At 42.8% G+C, this 19361-nt stretch overlaps 1 protein-coding gene across 1 annotated transcript in view; it reads right to left on the reverse strand.

Annotated features, from left to right (window-relative positions):
• The window catches only part of COL22A1 (collagen, type XXII, alpha 1), a 283964-nt gene that overhangs the window by 87271 nt on the left and 177332 nt on the right, over window positions 1-19361 (reverse strand). Inside the window, 4 exon segments of the mRNA XM_006830721.1 lie at window positions 7994-8071; window positions 14477-14483; window positions 16736-16743; window positions 17963-18007. Of these exon segments, the coding sequence (XP_006830784.1) occupies window positions 7994-8071; window positions 14477-14483; window positions 16736-16743; window positions 17963-18007 (138 nt within the window).

Genomic DNA, 19361 nt, shown 5'->3' on the forward strand with positions numbered 1-19361 from the left:
TGTCCCTTCTAAGAAGTAATCTGCCATATTTCTTCCAAGACAAATTTGTTCTTTCTTCTGACAGTCCATGAGATTCTCAATATTCTTCGACAATACCACAATTCAAATGCATTGATTCTTCTCCAGTCTTCTGTATACATTGTCCAGCTTTCACATGCATATGAGGTGATTTAAAATACCATGACTTGGGTCAGGCACACCTTAGTCCTCAAACTGACACTCCTGATCATTAACACATTAAAGAGGTCTTTGACGGCAATATAAATCATTTGATTTATTGACTGCTGCTTCCATGAGTGTTGATTGTAGATCCAAGCAATATGAAATCCTAGACAATTTCAGTCTTTTTTCATTTACCATGATGTTATTATTGATCTGGTTGTGAGAACTGTTTGTTTTCTTAACATTGAGGTGCAAGCTATAATGATGGCTGTATTATTTTAATTTTCTTTCCTTGAGAAAGGACTTCATTTCAATCTTCAGTAATTATTAGCTGTTAGTTCTTGAGCAAGGTAATTAGTGGCTGTGAGCTTAAATTTCCTCCATTGTAATCTAAAGGCTGTTATTGTTGTTAGGTGTCACTGAGTTGGTACTGTCTCATAGTGATCTTATGCAAAACAGACCGAAACACTGCCCAATCCTGGGCCAACCTCACAGTCATAGCTATATTTGAGTCCATTCCCATTCACGGTGTCAATTCATCTCGTTGAGGGTCTTCCTCTTTGTCTCTGACCCTCCACTTTACCAAACATGATATCCTTCTCCAGGGACTGCTCCTTCCTGATAATATGTTCAAAGTATGAGAGACAAAGTCTGGCCATCCTGGCTTCCAAAGAGCTTTCTGGCTATACTTCTTCCAACACACATTGGTTTGTTCTTTTAGCAGTCCATGGTAGTTTTAATATTTTCCTCCAACACCATAACTCAAATGCATCAATTCTTCTATGGTATTACTTCACTGTCCAATTTTCACATGCATATGAGGTTATTGAAAATACTATGGCTTGGGTTGGGTGCACCTTAGTTCTCAAACTGACATCTTTGCTCAACACTTTAAAGAGGTCTTGTGCAGCAGATTTGCCAAATGCTAATAAGTCATTGATTTCTTGACTGCTGCTTCCATGAGTATTCATGGTTGATTCAAGCAAAATGAAGTATGTGACAACTTCAATCTTTTCTCCACTTATATGGATGTTGTATATTTGTCCAGTGGTGAGGATTTTTGTTTTCTTTACATTGAGGTGCAACCCATACTGAAGGCTGTGGTCTTTGATCTTCACTAATAAGTATTTTAAGTCCTCTTCGCTTTCAGCAAATGAGGTTGTATCATCGGCATATCACAGGTTGTTAATGACTCTTCCTCCAATCCTGATGCCATGTTTTTCTTTATATAATCCAGTTGCTCAGATTATTTGCTCAACATACAGATTGAGTAAATATGATGAAAGAATATAACCCTGGCACACACCTTTCCTAATTTGAAAGCATTCGGTGTTCCCTTGTTCTAATAGAACAGTTGCTTCTTAGTATATGAACAGGTTCCTCATGAGCACAAGTTAGTGTTCCAGAATACTCATGCTCTGCAATGTTGTCCATAGCTTGCCATGATCCACACAATCAAAAGCCTTTGCATAGTCAATAAAGTACAGGTGAACATCCTTCTGGTATTCTCTGCTTTCAGCCAAGACCCATCTGACATCAGCAATGATATCCCTAATTCCATGTCTTTTTGTGAATGTGGCTTGAACCTCTGGAAGTTCTCTGTCAATGTACGGTTGTAGCCATTTTTGTATTATCTTTAGCAAAATTTACTTGCATGCAATGATATTCTGTTCAATGATTACAGCTTTCTGTTGGGTCACCGCTCTTTGTAACAGGCACAAATATGGATCTCTTCCAGTCAATTGGCCAGGTAGTTTTCTTCCAAATTTCTTGGCATAGATAAGTGAGTGCCTCCAGTGCTGCATCAGTTTGTTGAAAGATTTCAATTTTTATTCGATCAATTCCTGAAGCCTTGGACTTCCTCCTTCAGTATCATTGGCTCTTGATCATTTGCTACCTTTTGAAATGGTTGACTAAGGATCATTTCTTTTTGGTACAGTGTCCCTGTCTATTTCTTCCAAGGAGCAGCTAGAGGGTTTGAACTGCTGACCTCGTGGTTTGTAGTCCAGTGCTGATCCTACAGCGCCATATCATGGAAGCCTTCAATATTGTAAGCTGAGGCTTGAATGTTTTCTTCAGTTCTCTCATCTTGAAAAATGCAAGCATGTTCTTCTTCCCTTTTGGTCTTTGCACATTTCATACTTGACCTTGTCTTCTGGAGCTGACCTTTGAAATTTTCTTTTCAGTTCTTTTATCACCTCATTTCTTCCATTTGCTTTAGCATCTCTACACTGGAAAGCAAGTTTCAGTGTCTCCTCTGACAGCCATTTTGATCTTCTAAAAGTAGAGTATCAATTTGCATTGTGTTGTGAGAAATCAAAAGAGGCACTATAAGTAGAGAACCAGGCCAGTGTCTGGCCAATAAAAAGCATTGTCACAGCTGTTTTGTTAGCTTATGTGAGTATTTGAAGAAACATGGAAGTGTGTCTAAAAGGGCGTATTGTAAAATCACTTCAGATGATCATGTTTTTAGCAATTCTAACCTTTTTCAGGATTCAAGAGCCCTGGTAGTGTACTAGGTTAGGTATTTGACTGCTAACTGCAAAGTCAGTCACTCCACAGGAAAAAAAATAAGGCCGTCTGCTCGCATAAAAGGTTTACAGTCTTGGAAACTCTATACTCTGTCCTATAGGGTTATTGTTCTATAGGGTTGGAATCAACTCAATGCAGCAGGTTTGATTTATTTTGTGGTTTTGCAAAATGACCCATTGTGAGGTGTTTGTTCAAAAGCATCATGTTACCTTGTTAAGTGCCACCGAGTTGGTTCTGACTCAAAGTGACCCTGTATAGGGTTTCCAAGGAATGGTTGATGAATTTGAACTGCTGACCTTGTGGTTTAAACCAACCTTGCAGTCCAGTGCCTTACCCTACAATGCCACACCAGGACCATGTTACCTTCACACCTAAATTTTGGTCTTCTCCTACTGATTTCCATTAAAAAGAATTATACCTCCTTGGAGAAATGACTGATCCTAGTTCTGGCCAAGAAATACACATAGTATAGCATCTTGTCATTTCAGAAAGCAAGGAAATGATCAACGACCTCTAGGCTGGTGCCAAGAAACACTCAGGAGCCAGCAGTTCTCACTGTTAAGTGTGTTTCAGTCATTTCTGACTCAGTGACCCTGTATTGGGTTTCTGAGTTTTTTTGTGGGAGCAGAAAGCCTCATCTTTCTTCTGCAGAGTAGCTGGCAGGCTCCAACCTCAGACCTTGTGGTTTGCAGTCCAGTGCTTAGCATATGGAGTCACCAGGCTCCCCAGGAGCCAACTAGATGAATGCAAATGGAATAATCAGAATGGAAGTCATGACGATGTTCAACCATTGTGGAGAATGTGAACAACATCACTGAACAAGTTATTGTAGAAATTGTCAAATGGGAAGCTAAAGTGCTGAGTAAGCCTGCACTGAAAACACAAAGAAATGCTACTAAAAGTTAATAAAAAAGAACTCATGAGCCTACTTGAATAGACTACCATTCACTAAGGATGGGACAATTTGAACATCGAAAGGAAGAATAACTACAAAATATTGAGGCATCAAATGTGCTTAAATCCAAGAGCTCACAATATTCTTAAAAACACCAAATTAACTAATTTGCAGAAAGCTAAGAAACCACATAGTTATTTAAAAAAAGAGAGAGAGAGAGAGAGAGAGAGAGAGAGAGAGAGACGTGAGTATTTATTTCCTATCGTCTATATGAATTGAGCCACGAGGTACCCAAATAGAATTATTCCAGTTTATAAAGTAAAAACAAAATAAGACATGACAGGATTACATCAGCATGGATTTGCAACATTTGAAGTCCTAATTGGTCTAAGCGTTGAACATCAAAAGATGCTAGCATCACAAACAGAGACACAACCAGACATCACAGGCCTCTTGATAGAACAACATGCCACCTATAAAGTCTTGCCAAAACTATCAAACCTGAATCTGATAAGTCTCTAGGTCCAATTAACTCATTTACAGAAAACACAGAAGACAGAAGAATGTGCTACGCTACTCAATTAGTAAGCTCCAGGATGATTTAGCCAAGAAAGGAGAGTTTCCAGTCAAGTGACAGGAGAATGGATTTTCCCATCAACAAAGGAATCCAGAGACAGTGCTCAGAAAAGGAGACAGTTCTCCAGATGGAGAAACCAAGAAAGATGTCCCAGGAAGAGGATGGCATGGTGTCACTGGGTCAGAGGTTGAGTACTAGTGTTCTCACTAGTGTGTGCACTCTGCCAATAGCCCCGAAGATGCTGCCAAAATTGCTGGCAATGGATCCAGATGGAAGGCACAGAGCCTGGGTCACCTAGATATTAGTGGAAACCCTGTCTGTCCAAACTCTAGGCTTCAACTGCCCATGTAACTGTAAACTCCTTAATCTGCCCTAAAGCCTGGTGGGATCATCTTTAAGCATTCTAAATGTTGCTATTGGAACATTAGAGAACCGAAGACTTAGGAGACTTTTATTTGCTAATGTCTTGCAAAGGAAAACCAAAATCCCAAACAATAACTGCCTCCGTCATCCTCCCAACCCCGAGCAAGATGAAGATGTTGGGCTGCACATAAATCAGGGGGCTTCCCTCACGGAGTCTGCCTTGCTCCCAGATGCCAAAGCGCTTGGAAAATAAGTCACAGGAAGAAGGGAGTAAAGAATGGCTTGGAACCTCTCTGGTCTACTCTGAGAGGCTGATGGAATAGTAAACCTTGCCATTACACCCCGAGCAAGTGATGCAGGAGAGCTGGCATTGTAGGGCAGGTCCAGACAACAGTCTTCAATCAAGGATGGACAAGAGCTGGTACGTGAATACTCAGCTCATTGTTCCTTTGGTGGAACAATTTTGAGCCTGCCCACTCAGTCTCCCAGAGGTCTTCCAGGAGACTGAGTCCCAACTGCCTACAGCAGCAACCAGCTCCGGAACACACCTTCTTTCTCTGTCTCACTCTGCCCAGCCCTAAGTGGAGCTTTTGGACATCACAACATCACCTCCCCCGATAAACTCCTCACCTTTGAACCCTGCTCTCAGGGACTACTTCTGTAGTGTCTCACATTAGCCAAGGGAGAATCCAGCTTTCAAAGGACCAAATGGAGACAGTCATTGTTTCTATATCTGGCGCAGAACCATAGGCCTGCTCAGAGAATGGCTGTGCCGTGTAAGTGGTCCATGGAATGCCCAGTAGATTTGACACCCACTCCCTGGCTGCCCTCTCTTTTACCTCCTCCACAAACCTTCTCTCAGCATTTTTCTGCACCCACCATACAGATTCCTAGGACATCAACATCCTGGGCAAGTGGCCTAAAGCAAGATTTATGGAAATTCAATAAGGTTCCATCTACCATGGAAGCTTTTAATAAGTCAGACTGGTGGGAAGACACTAAACACTTGATTTACAGCCTCTTGGCTGAAGCCAGCCAGTTCTTTCTCAGGTGGAATCACTTAGATAGGAACATATTTCACAGATTTGGGCTCTCAAGAGGGAGGTGAGGTGAATTGTGGCCACTGCTGCTTCCTGACATTCTGAGTGAAGACTTGATTCTGGAAATCCTTGGGGAGTTGATTGAAACATGGTAGTGGATGTTAGTTAACATGCTCAGTGAAGGCGGACACCGCCCCCAGATGAAGGTTCTGCAATTTGGCTCACAACCAGTTCTCTATTCTAAGGGGTAATTCCTGCATGTTTCAGAGCTCTGACTCCCACAGACTGGGAATAAAAGAAAATTCCATAGAGCAAAAACTCTGAGCTCTTGGATTTCTTCACTGCATCTTGCATCATCCTGTATCTTCTACTCAACAACAGACAAAACACAGGCATGGCCACAAGGTGAAGGTAGGATCATGAGGTGAAGGGTTTTGTTAATGAAAAATCTAGTTGAGCACTTCTTTTAAGAAAAGCAGAGCTAAACTAGGTACTTTCAAGGTTAACTCCATGTATCTTCATCCATAGTACAATTGAGACAACTGAGAAGATGCAACACCATCCTGGCCACTGGTCACCATGGAAACAGCCCATGTTTTAGAGGGCAGGAGAGGAAGTTTATGATGGTTAAGTAGGGAGGCACACTTGGGTGTAGAGGGCCACAGAGATAAGAGAACAGTTGTCGAATTTCAGTGTTCAAGGGGTGGAGGAATGGAGTTTTTAATCAAGTCTTCAATCAAGGATGGACAGGAGCTGGTGTGTGAATACTCAGCTCATTGTCCCTTTGGTGGAACAATTCTGAGCCTGCCCACTCAGTCTCCCAGAGGTCTTCCAGGAGACTGAGTCCCAACTGCCTACAGCAGCAACCAGCTCCAGAACACACCTTCTTTCTCTGTCTCACTCTGCCCAGCCCTAAGTGGAGCTTTCAGAAGTACTATTGTGGATGACAACTTGGCTTTCCTGTGTTATTCTCTGGGAGACACACATGAAGAATTGGAATATTGTCATTACTTTGGGTGAGGTCTGCTTTTCTTGAATGCAGAGCCAAGCATAGACTGGGCCATGTGGTCCTCTGGTTTATGTTCAGGTTACATGCAACAGGGACAAAGTTAGATGGTGCTTCTGAGTTAAAATAATAAGTATGATCATATCAACAATGATGATCATGATAATACATGGGTAGTTTGGGCATAACAGGCTTAAAAGAAAACAGTTGCTGTTGAGTTGACTCCAACTCAAGGCAACCCTATGTGTCTCCGAGTAGAACTGTACTTCATAGCATTTTCAATCACTGAAGTTTTAGAAGTAGATACTCAGACCTTTCTTCCAAGGTGCCTTTGGGTAGACTTGAGCTTCTCATCTTTTTGTTAGCAGGTTAACTGTGTGGCATTTTAAAAGTATTAGGTATTTGAGCTTTTAAAAATAATAGTAGGATATGACTATCAAGGAAAAAGTAAACACAATTAAGCTGTTAATAAGGTATGGTGCCTTGAGCAAATAAAGGCAAAACAGAAGAAGATCAAATCTCAGGATAAAAAATCTGCGTCAAATTGTGAAATCTGTCATTCAATAGAGGGGAAGAATTTTTTAATGTGTTTTTTATTGTGGAACAATGAGAAGCAATGAGTGGAAAGTACAGAAGATCACAATCTTGTTCTCTGTGAAAATAGGTTTCAAACAAAATTTCTATTTTCTGTTGCAATTAATGCCTAACTTTCAAAGCCAGACGTATTGGCTTTGAAAGAAATATGTCTTCTATTTTGAGAGGTAGTTGAGGATACTGATGGCAGCCTTCAATTTGGATGGGGGCCTGGGCTTCATTGATCCTTGTGATCCTATATAACTCAAAGATTTCAGCAGTCTTCAAATTACACCTCTACAGAGTTTGCAAACTCTCACCTAATAGGCTGATGTGAATTATTCATGAAAACTAACAATTTAAGGATCACTCCATGGATTTTATTTTGGGGACATTCTGAAACTTTTCTCAATTCCATTTATGTTCTTACCTGTAATTACTGAACGAAGAGAGGCCATGGACTTTTTTTGGGGGGTGGTGGTGAGGGATAGGTTGAAACACATGAAAGCACATTGTTTCTCCCACATGACACCCCTTGCCCAACTAGCCCAGTGTTGCTGGATTTCACTTCATTTCTTCAGTGTTTGACTAGTGGATCTATTCCCCACACCTCTTGTTTTTAATTGTAGTGAGTTCTACTCTCCTACAGCTCTTTGAATCATACAAGCAAACTTGGTCTCCCTAGAAGTCTGATTTCCATAAGAAGGAATCCACATTTCAGCACCAATGTCAGCAAGGTTGATTTGCTACCCAACTAGCCCAGGACCAGTGACTCACTGGTAAGCTGAGGTGGGGGGGTGGGTGGCAGGGAAACCCTGCTTCATGACCTGAGGGCAAGGACTCACCGGAGGGCCAGCAGCACCAATGCCCGGGTCACCACGGCTGCCAGGAGAGCCAGGAATCCCAGGAGTTCCTCGGTCCCCCTGCAAAGAGAGAAAAAAATGGTCAACCCAATGGAAAAAAAAATGGCATTTTGTTCGTCCAACTGACCTGAATCCCTGACTGCATACTCCGAGGAAGCCCACTCCCTCCACCTGGACTCCATAGATCACTCTGAGAGACCACCCAGGAGCCCAGCACCCTCATCCAACTCCACAAGGACCTCAGCCAACAATGGCAATCAGATAACCTTCAAGGTTGACCAGGGTGGCTCCAATATGAGCCCTCCCATACCTATGACCATTTTCCCCAATCTTCCCAAGCTTTCTCCACACCTCACTAGACCCCAACCAGAACACACTCTAGATTGGATCATGTACATATTTCAACCTGGATTCCAAACCACCAATGAAATTCATCCACCAAAAATACACTAGGTACTGATATTTTCTAATTCACTTTTCTGGGGCCCTTGGGTGCTAGACTATTAATCTGCACATATCTACAATTGTGAGGGTTCAGTGTGGACTGGGAAACATTCCATTCTGCTGTACGGACAGTGTTATGAATGGAAACTGACTTGATGGCACCTAACAATAACAGAAATTAACTTAACTTGGCAATTTGAACCTACCCAGTGGGATCAAAAAGAGTTCTGGTAACATAGTGGTTACAAGTTGGGCCACTAACTTCAAGGTTATTAGTTTGAAACTACCAGGTGTTCCATGGGAGAAAGATGAGATTTTATGCTCCCCTAAAGATTTACAGCCTCAGAAACCCTATGCAGGGTTGCTATAGATTCCACAACACAACTACCAGCACTAGTGGGACCATGAAAGGATGATGCGGTTAAGATTTAAGATGTTTCCTTGCAGCTTAAGGCCAAGAAAAGTCTTTGGAACAGTTCTACTCTGCAGCACATTGGGGTCGTCATCGGCAAGAAGCAACTGTATGACAATGCATCTGATTTTTACTTTTTTCTGAGAAGGGAAGAAAAGCAATAATTGAGAACAGAGGTTTGGTCTACCCTCTTACAAACTTTTCCATCAGAAAACCTTGTATTTGGCATCTATTTTAAACAATGATGCTTCCAAGATGATTTGCTTTTCCTGTACTACGTCTGTTGCTTGGATGGATGCAAAAGTCATATATTCATTCAACTCATGTTTATTGTTTATTCAATGCAAGCATTGATATAGGCACTGAGGACAAAGATGAGTCAGCCACATAAGTCACAATTTCAGTAACTGGTTGAGTTTAACTTGACCCAGTCTCATGGTGACCCTATGGGTGACACAGAAGAATTGTGCTCCAGAGTTCAATGGATGATTTTTTGGAAGTGCATCACTTTTCCTTTGAGGCACCTCTGGGTGGACTTGAACCTCTAATTTTTTGATGAGCTATTTGCACCATCCAGAGACAATATACCGGCTGCTAAGTTCTGAATACAAGTCTAGCTCTTGGGTATGGGAGGACTAGGGCTTGAAATACTCTCATTAAAGAGATGGCCCATAACCCAAGCCTCTCATTCTGTTGAGAGACTGAGGGACATTCTAACTAGAAGGATGAGCAAAGGCATCAGGATATGTGGATATGTGTGTTGGTTCTCCTCTGTTGACTCACAGGTCCGTTCTCTTCTCTGCTCTGTGCCCTAAGAAAGCTATTCCTTACAGACCAGAATCACTAAGAATGCCAAAGGGATGAGCCAGCATGAGCTCAGACAGTAAAAGAACAGAGAGATCAGGGGATTCAGTGCCTGACTCCTGTCCTCCTTCACAACTGTGACCTTCTCTGAGCTCTTTCATGACTTCAGGTCCTGTTGTGTGGGTCAGGAATACCTTTTCCTTCTCTTGTCCCTCCAAAGCCATGGATGGCTATGACTTCCTGTGTCTCTGTCCTTGGGAGTTACAGCATCCCACAAAGCTCCCATATCCCCCCTCTGCCGCCATGAGTCCTCTCACCACATTTTCTTCAAATTATCACTTAGAATATTCTATTTCTCTAGAATAATATGGTGTGTCCTGGGACTACAGTCCTCAGTTCCCCTTCACACCTGAAACTCAACTCCCCGCAAGTTTCAATTTTCAGACAAACAACAGACAGGTCTATAAGGTGAGCAGCACACTTGGGAGGTCTGTACTCCTTAGAACAATCAATCCTATGGAGCCAAAAGGGCAGCATTTTCCCAGGGATAAATTTAGCTCAGAGGACAAGAGCTAGGAAAGGAGGATGAATAGAAACAGTAAATATAGAGAGGATGTGTTAAGAGTGTCATTACATTGTAGAGATTGCAGTCAATATCATGAAAAAACATGTGTGTGAATATTTTAGTAGAAAACCGATTTATCCTGCGAACTTACACCCAATTTCATGAAATTAGTCAATCACAAAATGACAACTATTGTATGAGGCCATTATGGTAAAAGCTAAAGAAAAGGTTAAAAGGTTTCCGTACTAAAAGAAACATTCTTTGATGGTTACCAGCAGTGGGAAGGAGGGGAGAGTAATTCCCTGGCTAGAGGGTAGACATGTGTTATTTTGGGCAATGGGGATGGCAATAAGCAATAAGGGGAAGGGTGGCAGAAGAATGATGAAGACAGCTGAAGATACAGGGAGTATGCATGGGATACAGGGGATAGAGGTAAATAGTGATGTATGCACAACCTTGGAACAACAGTGCTTAGTGCATAGATACATAGATTGAAACATAGGCTGAATGGGTAAGGGAGGAAAAGTGATTACGCAAACATATATATAAAATACAAAAATCAATTTATATATATAATTGTGAGGTGAGCCCAGGACCAGGCAGTGTTTTGTTTTGTTTTGTTGTGCATAGGGTCGCTATGAGTCAGTATCAACTCAATGGCTCCTAACAACAACAACAACAAGTATATATATATATATATGGAGCTCTGGTAGCATAGTGGTTACGAATTGGGCTGCGAACCTTAAGGTCAGCAGTTCGAAACTACCAGCCGCTCCGTGGGAGAAAGATAAGGCTTTCTACTCCCATAAGGATTTACACCCTCGGAAACCCTGTACAGGGTCACTATGGGTCGGAACTTAACAACAACAATATATATATATATATACATATACACCACAAACATATGAGTTTGAAAGGGGGTATTTGTACATAGATATTTACTTTTCAGAGTCTTGGTGTGGCACTTTGTGTTAATGCACTAGACTACAAGGTGAGTTTGAACAGTGAAATCAGCAGTTCAAGCTCATTAGCCATTCCTTGGAAACCCACACAGGGTCGCTATGAGTTGGAGTCAACTCAATGGCACTTCCCAACAACAACAATTTACCTTTCATGAAAATACAACTAGGAATGTGTTGGAGCATACAGCAGGCAAAGTGATGAAAATTCCTAAATGTTACCAAACATCTTAAGACAATGAGTTGCTAGGCCTGTGGGCTCAGGACCATCGTCTCAACTGGCATATCATAGTCCCCAAAGACAATGTTCTACAGCCTGCTTGGGTAGGCAGTGTCTGGGATCTTCAAAGCTCATGAGTGGCCATCTAAGGTATAGCTTTTGGTCTTTCCATGTGTGGAAGAAAGAAGAATAATAAGAATCAACGAAGCTTGGAATCAATGAGTCCAATGGACTCATGGAACATCTGAACATCAGTCATCATGACTCTGAGACTGGAAGAGCTAGATGGTTCCCAGCTAGCATTACCAACTACCCTGAAAGGGATCACATTAGAAGATCTCAGACAGAGTGGGAGAAAATGTGGAACAAAACTCAAAATTATTTAAAATAACAACAACAGGATAATAAGTCAGAAAGAGACTGGAAGAACCTAAGACTGTGGCCCTCAACCATCATTCAGATCTGGAATGGAACTCACCCTCATGGCCAAATTTTTAGCCAAGCAGTAGATAGGTATATGTCTTTATTAAGTGTCTTCAGTCAGGTCCGACTCATAGTGACCATGCATAGAGTTTCCAAGGTATACTTGGTGGGTTTTAACTGCCGACCTTGTGATTTGCAGTCTAGTGCTGATCCTACAATGTCACACCAGGAGTCCAGATTGGTTTACAGGGGGAGATAACAACACTAGCAAGATATAGTCACCATAAAATGATCAATCATTTAAAATCAAAAGGGCAACATTTTCCAAGGACAGAGTTGAGAAAGGATGGGAAGGTGGGTGGAATGAAATAGGAATCACAGGAAGGAAGCAGTATAATTGCTGTTGCAGGAAGGGAATTGGCATCATTGAGATGAAACACAATTGAATTTGTTGAATGTAAAGCTGATGATTTTGTCTGTGAATCTTCACTCAATGCACAATAAAAAGTTACAAAAACAAAACACAATTCTTTGAACTACTAGCACCTGAAAACCAAACACAACAGTTTGCTATGGCTGGTTCTGGGTGGTTTTGTAAGGTGCTCCTCAGGAGAGAGATGAAGCTATGTGCTGCAGTAAAGACTGCAGTCTTGGAAGTCCCACACAGGGTCACTGTGAGTGGGAACTGACTTGAATGGCAACGGGTCTGCATGTTTGGTTCTGGGAAGAACGAGATTCTTGAGATCACTAGTAAAGATTAAAGTCATTTGTATGGGAAGGTTGGGGTATGGAGGAAGTCCAGAAATAAGGAAAAAAATACCAAAAAAAAAGTGTGTTGAACTAAGAAGAAATGTGTCCAGTGATCTGTCACCAGCACGCTGTGGTAGTAGGAGGTTCAGGAAGGAAGACTGAGCTATCAAAGGACTTCAGGTTGACTTCCAGGAGAATGTCTCCACCATGTGGCCTTTGGTATGTCCCACAAGCTCTCTATCTTAGGATACTTAATAAAACAAACAACATGGCACCAAACTCCCGCACCTATGATGAAGTCTCATTGAGGAGGGAAAAAGCTATCAGAGTTGCATTATTATGATTTTATCAGCAGAGATAGAAGGCAGAAAATAAACACATATAAAAATGTCTGAAAAAATCCACATCCTCTTGTATCTGTTTCTTTTTAAAAATTAATGCATCTTTTCTTATTATTGCATCGTGTTTATATACCCCCTTCTGAAGGTCACCTTCCATATATGTCAACAAACTTTGGAGGCTGCTAAAAAATAACTCACATTCTTCTATACTTATTTGCTACACCTTGGTTTGCACACACTATTCCTTTTGCTTGGGATTTTCTTCCATCCATGCCCTAAACTCTCAAACACCTACCATCATTTAAGATTTAGCACAATCCAAACATTGTCATAAAGCCACCTCTGCCTGTCTTCCTCTTCTGCCTTCTTACAGATATTTGTAAGTATCATTACTCTGAGCTCTTTGTCTTCAAGTTGTCCATCTGTCTGTCTGACCTTTTGGCATCTCTGTAAGCAACCTGAAAGTAGAAACTACCTACCCAAGCATTCATTCACCCATCCGTGAATTCAACAAATACTCATCAAGGATTCAAATGACTTAGACCCTCTGTTGGGACTCTCACATACTGTTATGAATCAAATTCTGTACTCCTAATCCCCATACTTGGGGTCCAGATGTCATGCTGTGAGCAACTGCATCAGACTGTAATGTTTGAAATACAAGGTTGACCAGCTGCTCCTTGGAATCCCTATACAGGGTCACGATGGGTCAGAATCGACTTGACAGCACTTAACAACAACAACCCCTATACTTGTGGTTATAACCCACTGGGGAATGAGTGGTCTTTGTGATGCTCAGGTTGCAGGATCAGTGTAGGGTGTATATTGGGTTAGTCTCTTTTGAGAAATAAAAGAGCAGATTAAGCAAACAAGCACAAAACGAGGCGGATAGATACCATGCTACATGAAGACCTCCAGGGAACTTACGAACAGAAACTGAAAGGAGACAACAGCCTTGCCCCAGGTCTGACACAGAGAGAAGAAACCTTCCCCTAGAGCCAAATCCAACTGCCATGTGACTTGTGGGGACCCTGTTCTTTATGGCTTCCAATGCTGCCATCTTCATAGAAACTGCCACATCTGTCTACCATGAAGTGCTGGGTAGGTTTGAACCACCAACATTATCATCAGGACCCTTGTCCCCCAGAACCAGCACCCTGAATTCAGACTTCTAACCTCTGAAAGTGAAAAAATTGACTTTTGTTTGTTATAGTCACCTCCTTGTGGTATTGTGCTTTAGCAACACTGGGTAGCTACTGGTCCATCTCTGTACCTACAGTGACCGGTTTGGTCACTAGTAGACCAGATGCCAGCCTCCAGTAGCCATCTCCTTCCTGTATGTGAGGGATCAAAGAACCCACCAGCCCCTCACACTTTGTCTCCCCTTGTCACACAGGGAGCTCTGGTCACCAGTGGCCAGCCCTGGCTCCAACTCCATGTGGACAGCTTTATGAGCCAGGGTGAAGCTAATGTTTTCCTCAGGAAACCACTTTTTAGTTAATGGACTGAAAATTTTAGAAATTGCCCCCAAGAAAAGAGCAATAGACTTTAATGCTTTCTCAGCAAAAGCAAGAAGGCTCATGGACAAGCCAGAAAGGGGCACTTATGCAGGAAATGTGGTTCAGGCTTCAGCTTCTGTTTAGACTGCAGGACACTCTGGCCCAGTCCACCGTGGACAGGACAGATCCGCGTGAGGAATTGGGCTCTTGGATAGGACGGACATTTCCAGGCCAAAAACCATGTGCCATAAACGCTGTCAAAGGAAAAAAACCTTGTACTCGGTTAGGTGTATTAATGTTGAGAACTAATCCGACTGGAGCTAGGCGTCACTAAGTACAAATACAGACAGACCTTGGAGATGCTATGGCATCAGTTCCAGACTACCGCAATAAACAAATATTGCAATAGAGCAAGTCACATGGTTTTTTGGTTTCCGGTACATAGAAAAGTTACGTTTCCTACTATAGTGTGTTTGCAAGAATATGATGAAAAAGTCTGAAATAGTATGAGAATGACTAAAATATGGCAGGCACAAAGGGAGTATGTGCTGTTGAAAAAATGGTGCCAATAGAATTGCTTGATACAGGGTTGCCACAAACCTTCAATTTATGCAAAACTTAATATCTGCAAAATGCAAGAAACATGGTTTGCCTGCACAAAGCAATCCTTTGTCTCTATTGAGTTAGAAGTTTTTATGCAAACAACAGAGGACAGGCTGGGGGTTAACAGCTGGTTCACCTCCAGCTTTGGAGTCCTTTAAAATGAAAGTTTGCCCATTTAGCTAAGGTGTCGAGGGGAGTGAGTTTTATTCTCTAAGTAGGCAAGCAGTGCCAGCATATTTTGTTACGACATTCTTCTCAGAAGCACACTGCTGATATCCTGACTGCTTCCAGGGAATGTGCTTCCCTGTCCTGAGATGAAAGTCTGTCTAAATGTTTAAAGATGTCCATCTGCATAGTGTTTATCTTACCTGGAGCCCTTTTGGGCTATGGATTGAATTGTGTCCCAGGCAATATGTGCTGTGAATCATAAGCTCTGTAGTGGTCATAATTGCATTTGGGAATGGTAGTGGTGGTGGTGTGCTGTGGAGTCGGTTCCAACTCACAGTGACCCTGAATAGGGTTTCCGAGGCTATACATCTTTGTGGGAGCAGAAAGCCTTATCTCTCTCCTGTTGACCAGCTGGTAGTTTCAAATTGCTGACCTTGAGATTAGCAGCCCCATTCATAACCACTACGCTACCAGAGCTCCTTGGGTTGTTCATGAGGCAGGTTTAATGTAGGTGTGTCTTAAGTTGATCTCTTCTGAAACAGAAAAGAGATGAAGCAAGAAAGCAAGATGAAAGGAAGAGAGATGCTGCGTACACCACATGAACATCACCCAGAAGTCAAGGAATAGGAGCGGGGAGACTAGGACATTCCTACCAAGTTGACAGAGGGAGAGACTTTCCCCGGCGGTGTGGTCCTGAACTTGCACTTCTAACCTTCTGAACTGTGAAAAAATAAAATGGCTTGCTAAGGCCACTCACTTTTGGTGTTTGTGCTGCAGCGGCACTAGAGAATTTAGGCAGAACTCTTTACTCCTTTGTAGGAACAGAGAGTTTCGGGGATCAAATCACTTGTCTCAAATCAAGAGCTTGTAGGGAGCTGAGCTGGGATTCTAACCTAACCCTGTGTGAAGCCAGAATCTATTCATGCTGATGAAACATCTGCCACCCAGGACATGTGTAAGAGGCCCCCCTGCAGCTGTAAGTAACCAGGAAGGGCCTGGAGGGGGGGTGCCAATGAGACCGTCTATTGCCCTTCCTTAGCTCCCCAAAGTACTTTTGGTCAGTGCCGCAGATGGACAGCAGCCCCAGGGTCTGGTACCCAGGGCTGCTTTCCCTGCCATCGTTCCCCCCTACCGTCTCTCTGTCCCTTCCCCTCTCCCTCCTCCCAGCAACCTTCCTCCATGGAAGCTCCACTTTCTCCAACTGAAACCCCAAACCTAAAGCTGTTGATTTGATTCTGACTTGTAGAATTGTCCAATAGGGTTTCTGGGTGTGTAAATCTTTACAGGAGCAGATAGCTTCATCTTTCTACTGTGGAATGGGTGGTAGGTTTGAACCACTGACCTTGGGGTCTGAAGTCAAGTGCTTAGCCCACTGCGCCACCAGAACCCTAGACCCAAATAACTGTTCCTTAGGATTTTCAAGGCTATAAATCTTGATGAGAGCAGACAGCCTCATCTTTCTCCTGCAGAGCAGCTGGTGGTTTTGAACTATTGACACTGTAGCCGGCAGCACAATGCTCACCCACACTGCGCCACCAAGGCCCCTTCTTCAGCTAAACAGCTCCCGAAATTCCAGCTTATCTTTGCAGTATCAGATGACCAGGGAAAGCTTTATCCTAACCACATTCTAACACACACATTTCTCCTATAACAATAACAACAGTGCCCACTGTCTAAATGGCTCACATTTCAAACACGAAAGGGCAGTATACCTGGCAGCTGGCTAGCCAGCTGGGCCTGAGGTACACTCAGAAGCTCAGCCTGCCTTGCTTTCTCTTTAAGGCTGCCTCCACCCACGTCTCCTGGATTCCCTCCCTCCAACAGTAAACCACAGAGGTGAATGCAGTCTCCCTGGACTCCCAGCTCCTCATTGAAACCTCTAAATCAGACTCCACAGGGTGACCTGTCAGGTTGTTTTACTCACTGTAGAGCCCCAGGGACTGACCTGTGAGCATCTGCAGAACACATGGCTGTGATGTAGAGAATGTTCACTGGCTGATATTCTAAGGATGTCACCAGACCTTTCTTCCTTGTTTATCTTAGTCTGGAAGCTTCTGTGAAACCTGTTCTGAATCACAGCAACCTGCAAACCTTCACTGTCAGATGATGAAGCAGACTGTGCAGAAGGTACATTGGCCAGGAACTGAACATAGGTCTACTGCTTGGAAGGTAAGAATCCTGCCATGGACCCACCTAATAGTATCTTTTAGTCAGTTCTGACTCATGGTGACCACATATACAACAGATCACCAGGCCTTTCTTCTGAGGTATCTAAGAATGGGTTCAAACCACCAACCTTCTGGTTACTAGATGAGAGCTTAACTGTTTGTGCTACCCAGGAACTCCTGATCAAGTAAGATCCACTAATAGGAGTCCTGGTGTGGCGCTGTGGATTAATGTGCCAGACTGCAAAGCCATTTGAACTTCAAGGTTGGTGGTTCAAGCTCACCAGCTGCTCCTTGGAAACTCTATACAGGGTCGCTATGGGTCTGAAGTGACTCGACAGCACTTAACAACAACAACAACAACATTTTTGGAGCTTGTATATATGACAAGCACTATGCCAGGCAACCTGAATTTAATTTGCATTATATCATTTAATTCCTATCCAAGACCTGCCTGGAGGATTGGTGGTGTTGTTAAGTGTCTTCGAGTTGGTTTTAATTCATAGCAACCCTGTACTGGGTTTCCGAGGAGTGGCTGGTGGGTTTGAACCACCAACCTTGTGGTTAGCAGTCCAGGTTTATAATGCCACACCAGGACTCCTGGGGACAGGTTTTCCTAACCTCGCACAGAAAGGACTGATGCCTAGGGTCTCCCAAAAATGCCATTTCTCTGCTCTACCTCACCTACTTCTCTTCCTCTATGAGGTCATCAATTCCCGGGAGATCCAGACACCCTCCGCCCCCTGCCCCCAGAAAGAAAGACAATGAGAGAACGTGGTCTTGTTCTGGAGCATCACTGGGGAAAAGGGACATTCTCCGGAAGCTCTTCCCTCTCAGGCCTCCCCCAATGCCCCTGCTGCAGGGATCTGGAACCATTTGTATGGTGTCAAAGACAAGCAAGTCATTAGGTTTTATTCACTCAGGAAGGGTCATGCCTTTCCGTATGTCTGCTCGCTCTGTCACACAGCAAACACAATTTTTTTTCAAACAAGAAAAACACGATCCCTGTTAGGGAAGCACATTAGCCTCCTGTGACCTCAATTAGTGCATGCTGCGGATCCTATGGAAGTCACCTTCTTGAATACGGAAACAGCGCCCTGAAGTGATGATGTCACTGCAGCTGTCGACATCACTGCTGGGGCTTCAGATGGGATATGCTGCATGTTATATCGTAAACAAATCTTCCAACTCATTTGGAAAGCAAGCAGTCAGTCCAAGGTAATGTTGTGGAGATCACAAAGATCAAAGGGAAAATGAACACCCACTCCCCTGAAATTAGCTAAGAGAGTACAAGGGTAGCACTTGAATGAGAGCCGCTTTCATGGACTTCCAAAGTGCTGCATCTCAAACACATCAGCCAGGGTTGAGGGTGATGCACTTTGGAAACTTCTAATCGACTTAGTGTGGCTCTTGTTGTTGTTGTTGTTAAGTGTCATAGAGTCAGTTCTGACCCATAACAACCCTGCATAGGGTTTCCAAGCTGGTGAGCTTGAACCACCGACTCTGCAGTTCAAATTGACTTTGCAGTCTAGCGCATTAACCCATATCACCACACCAGGACTCCAGGGATCACTAAAACAATGGAATGGAAAGTGCAACAAAAGAATTTTGAAACATGTTTATATAAATATATGAAAGTAGGTAAAAAAGGAATATAGTAATTTCAAAAGCACATATGTGATTTTAAATATGTGTGCTAAAATACACCTTGGTAGCAGCAATGAGCTCAAACATAGCAATGATTTTGAGGTTGGTGGTGCAGGACTGGGCAGTGTTTCCTTCTGTTGTATATGGATCATTATGAGTGGGAACTGACTCCATGGCACCTAACAACAATGCTGACAACAAAGGAATAAAGAAACATATGAAACATTCTAATCCATCAGTAACTGCCTGTATTCTAATCCGTCAGTAACTGCCTGTATCATGCACATTCTTAAAAGCATGGACACGTGTTGTGTGTGTGTGTGTGTATGTATGTATGTATGTGTATATAT

The sequence above is a fragment of the Chrysochloris asiatica genome, unplaced genomic scaffold, assembly GCF_000296735.1.
Source record: "Chrysochloris asiatica unplaced genomic scaffold, ChrAsi1.0 scaffold00001, whole genome shotgun sequence".
Taxonomy (NCBI): Eukaryota; Metazoa; Chordata; class Mammalia; order Afrosoricida; family Chrysochloridae; genus Chrysochloris; species Chrysochloris asiatica.